This window comes from Zea mays, chromosome 1 (assembly GCF_902167145.1).
Source record: "Zea mays cultivar B73 chromosome 1, Zm-B73-REFERENCE-NAM-5.0, whole genome shotgun sequence".
Classification (NCBI taxonomy): Eukaryota; Viridiplantae; Streptophyta; class Magnoliopsida; order Poales; family Poaceae; genus Zea; species Zea mays.
In genome coordinates, this window is record NC_050096.1 from 43,235,731 (window position 1) to 43,246,064 (window position 10,334).

Genomic DNA, 10,334 nt, shown 5'->3' on the forward strand with positions numbered 1-10,334 from the left:
CACCATATATGAAGTTAGCCTGCTTTTACTTCATAGTTTTTAGTCAAGCACCACGGTGTCCGGTGTGCATCAGACGTCTCTGGTGAGGCACCTGATGGTCCACCGGATAAGGCACTCAGGGAGACACACTTTATCTCTATAGTGCACTATACATGTCCGGTGTGGCATTGGATACCATAACAAACAAGGCACTGCCCAACCCTCACCGGACATGTTTGATGAGTACACCAGACACATGACATTATTAACAACTAATTTATATCCATTGAAGATATAACCATTGGATAGGCACATGACGTGTTTGATGCAAGATCCAACGGTGCACCGGATATGTTTAGTGCCATCGAATTATGTGTTTCAAGAGGAAATAGTTAGATTCCTTTATGAGGTAATAAATAGACTCCTTGGTTGGCATCCATCAACCACTAACACTTGGATACACCTCTTGAGGCTTGAGAAACACACTCCAAACACTTGCAACCGGTAGTTCATCATTTGGGCAACATTGGAGCACTGCTAGTGTATTGTGTTGAGTTCATGCATCTTGTGGCACTAGTTGAGTGACTCGAGCTAGTTACATTTCTATTACTCTTGGTGATTGTTGTCACCTAGATGCCCTAAAAACTATGGAATTATTGAGCAATTGTCGGTGATTGTGGCTAGCTCCGATCATCATTGTGGGAGGCTCTTGTGCTCATTCCCCGTGTGATATTTGTGAAGAGCAACTATAGTAGAATCATGACTTGTTGGAATGCCTCTATAGAGTGATTTCGATGGTGTTCTTATTGTGAGCTTGGAGTTTAATGCTAATTGGCATGTGAATCGCTTAGCTCAGGCTCACCATCATGAGGACGTAGGTCATCTCTAGCTTATGTGGTTTGCACTCTAAACTATTCTTGCAATTACACTTGTATCATATTAGTCCATCTAGTTTTGTGTAGTTTGTGTTTAGTTTTATCTCTTGATAAGTAATTAGACTATTCACCTTGCATCTAGCTATCAAGGTCTTAATAGAGTTCTCCCTCTCTTGCTACCCCAGCGCCCACCCCCGCACGCCAGCCATCGGGCGTGCCCCCATTTGCTCCCTCGCCCAGCATGCGCCCCCACCTAGTCATCGATGAAGGTGAGTTTTTATGAATTAATAACTTAATTAGCAACATAGTTAGTTATTTAGTTATGTAGCTAGTTAGTGGCATACCAGTTAGCTAGTTGGTAGTAGTAGTTAATTACTTAGTTATTAGTTAGATAGATAACTAGTGAGCATTTAGTTAATTATTGTTTAGTAACTTACTCAGTTAGTTAGTGACTTAGGTAGTTTGTTAGTTAGGTATTGTTTAGTTAGTTAATTAGGTAAATTTTAGTTAGATAGTAATTAGTTAGTTAGTAATCCAGTAGTATTTAGTTTGTATTTTAGTCGCTTGTATTCAAGTTTGTTTGAAGGTATTAAGTTTGATTCTCTATATAAAATAGATGGACGATCTAATAACCTTATGCCATGGAGGTAGCGTGGATAGGAATAAGTAAAAAAAATGTTTCTTTGTTGGAATACAAAATGAGTATGTGCTATTCAGTGATCAAGTGTCGTTTAGTGAGTTGGTTGCTAGAGCTACAGTTGTGATGCAAATGAGGATAATATTCCAGTTGAGGTACTTCACATGGGTTCAAAAGACTCAATTATAAGTCTGATGACCTCAATTGCCTATGTGGATGATGGGGACTCAGTTCCAATGTTTGGATTTGGTTATCCGTAAGATGTTCATTGATCCCACCCGTTATTGATATTCACTAAAACTAAGTAATCAAGGACCCTATGGCCCTCAATAGAAGCTATGGTCCCTAATGCTCAATATTCCATGAATGAGGTTGGAGTTTCTCAACCTGTTTGAGTTGAATGTCGCACGGATGATGTCATGGCAGCCCATCATATCCGTAAGTTTCACAATAACATTTGTGTTTTTTTGCTTTCAGTCTAAATTGTATCGTTTTTGTGTACGTGATACATGAGACATTCCTAATAATTTTGGTTGTCCTATTCTTCAACTAGGCAGTGTAGGGGCTGTTTGGTTTGCTGTCTAAGGGCCACAACGTGCCTAACTTTTCTATCTAAGGTTAGTTCACAATTCAAGTGACTAAGCTTAGACAAATTGTGACGTCTTAGGTAGGAAACCAAACAACCCCTAAGTCTCTAATAGTGTGGATGTCCAAATTTTGGATGATGAGGAGTCTTAGGCCCTATTTGTTTCCTTCCTGGATTATATAATTTAGCTTATAGATTATATAAGCACATATTGACATGCTTATAAATTATCATAATCTAGATATCTAGATTATATAATCAACCTAATAATTTATATTGTTTGTTCACCTCTCAACTTTTTAAGTTGGATTATATAATTTGGAGGGTAAATAAACAGAGACTTATGAGCTTGCAAGACCCATTTATTGTGCTGATGACTGCATTGTTGCAATTCTGTGAACAAGATATTGAGTTGAATAGACTTTGTTGCCTGATCAGGATCACACAAGGATGCAGCAGGAGATGAGCGGACTGCACTACCACGTTCCTATTTCAGGAATGTTTGATGGCCCAATCATCTCAGGAACTTTATGACTAAGGGACTGTTTGGAACCACCTAGTTTTTAAGAAACTGGTTTATAAAAATTAAAGTGGTTCCAAATATGACAATTTATGACTCGGTTTATAGAAATTGGATTCTAAGTTTCTTAAAAACCAAGAAGATAGTCTCTCCTAACTAAAAAATAAAAATTAGTTTCTTAAAAACTGGATTGTTCCAAACATGATGATTAAACATTCTACATCTGAGACCAGGGATACTTGAACATAATGTAAATCAACCCCTTTTAGGAGCAGCATCAACAGCAAAAGTAATCAAGGGAAACAAACCATCTCCATTGGTTTAAACATAGCCTCGTCAATAATACAACATGCAAACAGAACGTCTGAGAAGACTGAGCCCCAACAAACACAACAAGAGTTTACACCTGTTATCTACAAACTTTAGTGCCTAGTTTGGGAACCATTTTTACAAGAGATTTCTATTTTCTTAAGAAAAAATAGTTTATTTTTACTTGAGAAAATAAGAATCACTTTGGAAAATGAAGTTCCCAAACTAGCTCTAACAGGGAAAAAAATCTTCTGCATGACCATGTACTTCCCTGCAATTGAACCATATCATTTGAACAGGCATTACAACTTCCTTGCTCCCAGACAGGCAGTAACCGACCATCATAAAAAACTACAGCAACAGAAGATCACCATTGTTTTGCTATGCACTGATTCCTCAGCTTCCTTCTCCCTGATCGTCGCCCCGGTGGTTCCGATCAGGAGTTCTTGTTGGTGTGCTGCGCCCGCCACGCTCCAACCGCCTTGTGTTTCTGTTTCTGAATTCTGAGATCACAGTGAGAGAGGCGACAACATCTCGCATGGATGGTCTCGTATTGGGTGATTCACTGATACAGCGTGAAACAACAAAAAAGGCATGCTCCAAACAAGCCTGGGGGCACTGACCCCGCAGTGCCGGATCTAGCAGATTGTCCAGTTCCCGTCTGCGGAGAAAGTTGAGAGCCTGAAACCATACAGTAAAAGAAAGGTCACGGCATGTAATTGCAAAAGGATAAATACATCTGATGAATGGCATGTAAAACCTGAACCTTTGTTAAGTAGTAGTTTTTTCTACCTGGATGAAAAACTTCCCTCTTATACCAGAATTTTTTGTAGCATGTTATAAAAAAAATATTCGGATGCTTAGAATAGCTCAGCGCCTAGATTAAAGGTGCGCGGTAAGAATTTAATCAGGTGGAATATACCTTACCCATGTCTAAATTTATAGACATACCAATTCTATCTACAAATTACGCCAAAATAATCGCTGTCTTGTGCAAGGCAAGTGTAAATCCAACATAAATTGATAGAAACTAAAATTAGAGTGAGGGAAGAAGATTTTCACCCGAACCTTAGTTTTATCCCTTTGCAGCTTCCATGCACAATATTTAGGAAGAAGGAAAGGAAAGGGAACAGAAGCAAAAAATAGACGCGGAAGTGAAAACTTCGAAGAATAGCTTGTCCAATATCGGTAGATATGGTTTAGACATATTCAATAGTCAGTGACATACTAATGCATGATAACAATAAGAGAGGAAGTGAAAGATGAAAGTTAAAATAACAAGAGACCGTTAAAGGAAAATTGGAAGCATGAGATGAACCCAAAGATTTACCTCAATGAAAACAACTACCTATGTGTTCGAATGTTGGCTTGTAGGTTTTAAACTCTAGCCTATCCAAATTTGTTTGAGATGAAATACTTCGTTGTTGTTGTTAAAAGTGAAACCATTTACCTCCTCCTCCTGGTTTTTATTTTTTTATTTTAATCTAGAAGATAGTACACATGCAAATTCGCCTACAATGATTAAAACTTACTGAAGGCATATAACCACATCTTCACTATCTGAATCCGGGCTTTTACCGAGTGCTCGGCGCTTTGTCGAATGCTTTTTGTCGGGCACTCGACAAAGAAGCCTTTACCGAACGTCGCACTCGGCAAAGTCCTGCTCTCGGTAACGATGACGTTTGCTGAGAGCAGGACTCTCGACACAGGAGTACACTCGGCAAAGATTTCTTCGCTGAGTGCGCAACACTCGGCGAATGGCGGCTTTCGGCAAAGGGCCGTCAGCCGTCGTGCCCGATAAAAAGTACTCGGCAAAGAAGACTTTGCCGATGTACTATTCGCTGAGCCCTCTTTGCTGAGTGCCACACTCGGCAAAGACTTTGCCGAGTGTTTTTCAGGGTTTGCCGAGTGCTTCAGGCACTCGACAAAGCGCCCGATTCCGGTAGTGCCTCGACCAACTCAGTTAGAGTTAGGTTTCTCGCCTCTCCATTGATGCCACTAAGGAGATAGAAGAAGCACATAACAACTTTGATTTTCTTTCTTGGTGAAAAAAACAAATTTGATATGATCAAATGATAAACACAATTTTTGGGCATCGAAGGAGGAAGAGCATTATGGGCCTTTAAAGTGACGAGACTGAGATATTAAATAGGACGGCATACTATTACTTTCCTCATGAGCATATTGGCAATGATACTCGTATTGAGGAGAAGCAAGTAAAGCATTTTATTTAAGAAAAACAAAAAAACAGAAAGCTTACCCATGCGACAAGGTTTCGCTCGGATTCAGGAAGTCTTTCGTCTCTAGCCATTCTTCCGGTGAGAACCTCCAACATAACTACACCAAAGCTGTAAATATCTGTCTTTACTGTCAATTTACCAGTCATCAAGTACTCTGGCGCGCAATAACCAGGTGTACCCATAACTCTTGTTGAAACATGGGTGTTGTCACCAGTTGGACCTAGCTTTGCCAAGCCGAAGTCAGACAGCTTCGGGTGGTACCCCGCTCCGAGCAAAATGTTTGCACATTTCACATCACGATTGATGACAGGAGGGTTGAGATTGTGATGCAAATGCTCAAGACCTTTAGCAGCACCAAGCAGTATCTTAATTCTTGTACTCCAGTCAAGAGGCTGCTGGCCAGGGGGAAGATCTGGACAAAGCAAGAACCAGCTCTGATTACACCAGATTCTTCTAATATATAGCCGAAAGAGGTAGTTTCGCAACATACCATGGATGTGACTGTTTAGCGAACCCAAAGGCATATACTCATAAACTAAAATCCTCTGATCATGACTAGTGCAATGTCCAACGAGCTTTACAAGATTCGGGTGGTGCACATTGCTCAAGATCAGAACTTCAGTAACGAATTCCCTGTGCCCTTGTTGTCCTTGAAGATCAAGCCTCTTTATAGCCACCTCCTGTCCAGGCACCTTTTGAAAATTAGAATATCATACAAGAAATGGAAACTAACAAACATATCTTACTCCCTTTTATTCATGATAAATTAACGATACCATCCATCAGCATTCGGATACATAAAGAAAAAAAAGTACACGTATCTTTTCTTGTAGAAGTGCTACTCTGATCATACTTAGGTCATGTTCGTTTGCACAGGAATACACCAAAAATTATTCTAGCTAATCAAAACTTATATATATTATAGAAGCAATCTGGATAGGAATTGTTCCAGAGCTCCATTCCGTAATAACCGAACGGCCCCTTAAGGAGTTAAGATCACTTCAGTTCATTCTGACTAACGCACTAGCAACAACTATCATCGATTAACCATATATGTTGATCAACGTTCAGCTATTGAAAACCCCACAGCAATCTTTTCTTGCATATACCAATCACAATACGTATCTTTTCTTGTTGCTAGTCTTTTTGAGCAACGAAATAGCAACAATGAATCTTATGATTTAGCACACAAACATATCTGCAACTGCAACTATCATTCAGCAGAGGCATGTGAACCAACCTGATTGGTGCTTTCAAGAAAACCCCTGTACACTTGGCCGAACCCACCCTGTCCCAGGAAACGATCTACTTCGAAGCCATGTGTCGCCGCACACACCTCATCATAGGTGAAACTCCTGACACGAATGTGCCTCTCTGGACGTTGGTCTGTGATGAAGCCAGTACGAAGGGCCTCCAACATGACCACTGATTCTGCCACCTCTGTACCAAAAAAAAAAAGACGAAGCATCAGATACACAAATAATGTTGCCAGCGCCAAGGGGAGAGACCACACTAATATTAATCTACTATATCTATAATGTTTAAAACCCCCTTCACATTCTTCAAAGGATCCTAGAAATTACAAGATTAATCAGAAAAAAGATATATACCTTCAGATTTGTTGATGATCTAACGGTATAGAATAAACAAGCTGAGAGGACCTAAAAAACATTTATAATCGGGGCAAAACATATACTACTGGATTTATGATGATCTAACAGCCTAGAATTTTAAAAAAATCATATCAAATGTACTAGATAAAATTGGTAACAAAAAATTAGAAGTTTAATTGGCTACCTAATTTACTGGATGTAAATACACAGGTAGATGAAATCAAAACTTGACAACCCGACCAGTAACAACATGGAAATTTGACTAAATCCGGCAACATCAGCTCAGGCACAAACTGAGAGGAAACAATTTTATCAGTGAACAACGAATATTAAATGGAGGCACAAATTAACATACGGGCAGCGAACCGATGACTAATGACCAAAAAAAACACAAACTTTTCAATGACATCTCCAGCAGCACTGGTTGGTACTGAAGCTGAGTGGAAAAAAGATACATCATACGATGAGAAATTCATTTGAATTTTGAGTGCATTGCAATTTGATGATGCTATTGAGGATAAAACTACATTTTTTTGTCTAGATTAAGGATGCACCGTGAACAACAACTAAATAAGTCACGGCCACGCTAAAAGATTTTATTTAAATAGTCAAGAGAAATAAAACATGTATAATGAAACGGTACAAAACACACTTTACTTTTCATATTATTACCATTTTTAAAAAGAAATGTAATACTTAAATATATACAAATCTGCAGTTGGATGTAAATAGAGCGTTTATCTAAATCATTAAATAGGAGAAAATCTTGACCGACGTAACAAGAACTAAAAGTTTTTATATTAAAATAAGAATATATCTAAAAAATAAATAAGTAAACAAAGACTCCAATATAATAGTCATCGAAAAACGGGAAGAGTCCATAAGATGGAATTCAAGCAACGTTATAACTAGATTTTGTGATGGACTAAAAGGCAAAGAAACAACAAGAAATTTATCGGTGATAGACCGATAGGTATATCGTTGTTTGTGCTGATAAATGCAATTGGACCAATAAAGATATGACATCCAAACAAAAAACAAAAAATAATTTAAAAAAATCTAAATGTTATATAATAAATTAAAAAATTATCTGCTAGCAATATTATCGATTGTCTCCTTGATGGATAGAGAAGTAAGCAAATTATTCCAAGAACACAACGAGATAAGTGGTTCCTTGCTAAAATCCTAAAACAAAGCGAAGACTTGACAACACACAGTAGGAACAGTAATTTGTCCAAACAACCTAACGGCACCTTTTTATTGAAAATGTACGCAGAATTTGTGAGGTTAAGCTTACTATATATGTCAACTATCATGAACAATGCAGCAAACAAAAAAAGAGGAACTTATTATCATTTATAAGCCAGGAACCTCTCTCTGTTTGTGTCAGCACCGCAGCAGCAGCATGTTCGGTTTCAACAATGCAAGGACCAGAACCAGCGTTTCTTTACAAAATCAATTCTTTGAGCCCGCAAGAAACGGAGTATCACGACCTCAAAAAACAATGCAAACGACTCAAAAACCATCACGTACGTGGAACTGGAACAACACCTTGCTCTTTGATACAAATCTCAGTAGGCACTAGTCAGCACCGTTTAGCAACAAAACAAACAAATATTGAAGCACCAAAACCATTTGACCGACTGCACGACGAAACGAAGGGTGAAGCAAAAAATAAAGGAATAACGAAGTAGCCAGTAACTATAGCGCACCGCACATCGATCGTACATGCGCCTTCTGAGCGTGGGGATGGACTCCGGGCCACCGGCGCGCGCGCGGGTGCAGGTGATACGCTCGATCCTCAACAAGCGTAGGCTCGATCACCGGCGGCGGAACAAACCAAAATCAAGGGAATGAAGTAACCACGGTGCGCGACGATCACGCAGGAGCTAAAAACCCTAGTTGAACCCCCACAATGCAAACTCCGTGCAAAATTCGATCGACGCCCCCAAAACCAAGAAACCAGGTCCTGTGTGGTCCGTGCTAAGGGATCACCGAACTAGCAACCCGCTGAACTGAAGAAACGCAAGGACAAGGACTGGGTCTGGGAGCCGGCCGGAGCAGGAGAGCGAGAACGAAGGAGCGAGAACCTGGGACTGGGATGGCCAGCTCGCTCGTAACGGTAGGCTCGACCTGCTCATCCTCCGGGATCTGCGACCTCTGCGCGGGCACTATGCTTTCACTGCGGCCTCCCTCCAACGAGAAGCAGGATCCCATGACCGCGCCGCCTCCTGAGTTCGTCGTCCAGCGCGAGCGTGGAGGCTGGGGGAAGGAAAAATAAAATAAAACGGCTGGTAGAGGGAAGGGAATGACCAGACACCGCGCCTATGAACAAGTAGGGTTTGTCTAGGAACTAGCTAGACAGGGCCCATCTGCACCTGTGTCCAGACCTACAACGTGCAATACATGCATATACGTGTGTATAGGATTTGTCACAACTACGAAATAAGACGGCTGGCGTAGCAAACAGACACCGCACTTTTGAACAAGCAAGTTTGTCTAGACTAGGACTAGGCAGTAGCTGACATGTATGTACTTCATGGTCATGGCCCCGGGATGTGGATTTTCTATACTTGCATATATATATATGCATATAGGATTTATCACAACTATTCATCCAAACAGCGTATTAAGCAATTTCTATATAACATACACAAAATATGTTATGTGAATGTTATTTTTTATGTAGCTGTTGTGAGCGGTACATGCTCGTAAAAGCCGACATATGTTAATTAGGTAAATTTGTTATGGACCGTGTGTTTAAAGTGTCTATAGTAGATATATATATATGTTATTATTAGTAGTTTATTTCTAGTAACCTATCTATATCTTTGATTGATTATCTTTTTGTCGTTTCATTTGTAACTTGCACATGGCATGTTCTTCGGTCATTTAAAATCACACCAAAATCTAAGGCTGCAAAGCTTGAACCGAGACGTCGTGCTCATTCTTGTTAGAGGCTAGGGTTGTTAATTAAATCTCTAGTACATCCTATAGGCTTCGAAGGTCTATAGGTAGGAATGGTCATGATTTTTTCGATGGTGTGTGGTGAGAGGGAGGAGGGAGGCGCGAGATACTAGGGTTTATCTAGAGAGGAGCCTATATGTACTTCACGAGCCTCGGGATGTGGGTTCTATATATATGCATATGTGTGCATACATGACTTATCAAAACGGTCATTTAGTTTGAAGCGTTATGACAGACTAGAGTGTTACGCAGTTTGCCGTATGTAATTAATACACACAAAATGTATTAATATACAACATGGTTATGCAATGCTATGTGAGTGATGCCTTTATGTAGATGTTGTGAGTGTTACTCCATGTTCGTGCATAACCCACATAAGTTAATTAGGTAGGTTTGCTTTAGAACATAGACTAAAAGTGACTATAGCAGATATATGTTATTATTAGTTTATTTCTAGTAACATATCTATCTTTTCGATTTTTACCGTTTCGTTTCTAACTTGTACATGTCGTTTCATTTAGACTTTTAAAACCTTCTCAATATCGAAGACAACTAAGCTTGAATCTTGATGTTGAGTTTATTATGGTTACAAGCGAGGGTTGAAAAAT

The 10,334-nt window shown here is 39.6% G+C and overlaps 1 protein-coding gene across 1 annotated transcript; it reads right to left on the minus strand.

Annotated features, from left to right (window-relative positions):
* Window positions 1-2,887: 2,887 nt before the first annotated feature.
* LOC103634484 (probable serine/threonine-protein kinase PBL7) lies at window positions 2,888-9,145 on the minus strand. Its single transcript, XM_008656202.4, has 5 exons — window positions 8,850-9,145; window positions 6,387-6,586; window positions 5,637-5,826; window positions 5,167-5,558; window positions 2,888-3,587 (listed from the first exon to the last, which is right to left on the minus strand). The coding sequence occupies exons 1-5, from the start codon at window positions 8,974-8,976 to the stop codon at window positions 3,303-3,305; spliced, it is 1,194 nt and encodes a 397-aa protein (XP_008654424.1). The 5' UTR covers window positions 8,977-9,145; the 3' UTR covers window positions 2,888-3,302.
* Window positions 9,146-10,334: the final 1,189 nt, after the last annotated feature.

What these genes read in the sequence shown, in the direction of transcription:
- LOC103634484 (XM_008656202.4), bottom strand. Translation starts at nt 8,976, where the DNA reads ATGGGATCCTGCTTCTCGTTGGAGGGAGGCCGCAGTGAAAGCATAGTG. An exon ending in TTCTTGAAAGCACCAATCAG is followed by an intron (nt 5,827 to 6,386) that starts GTTGGTTCACAT and finishes GTGCCTGGACAG; the next exon opens with GAGGTGGCTATAAAGAGGCT. An exon ending in AGCGAAACCTTGTCGCATGG is followed by an intron (nt 3,588 to 5,166) that starts GTAAGCTTTCTG and finishes GTATGGTTTCAG; the next exon opens with GCTCTCAACTTTCTCCGCAG.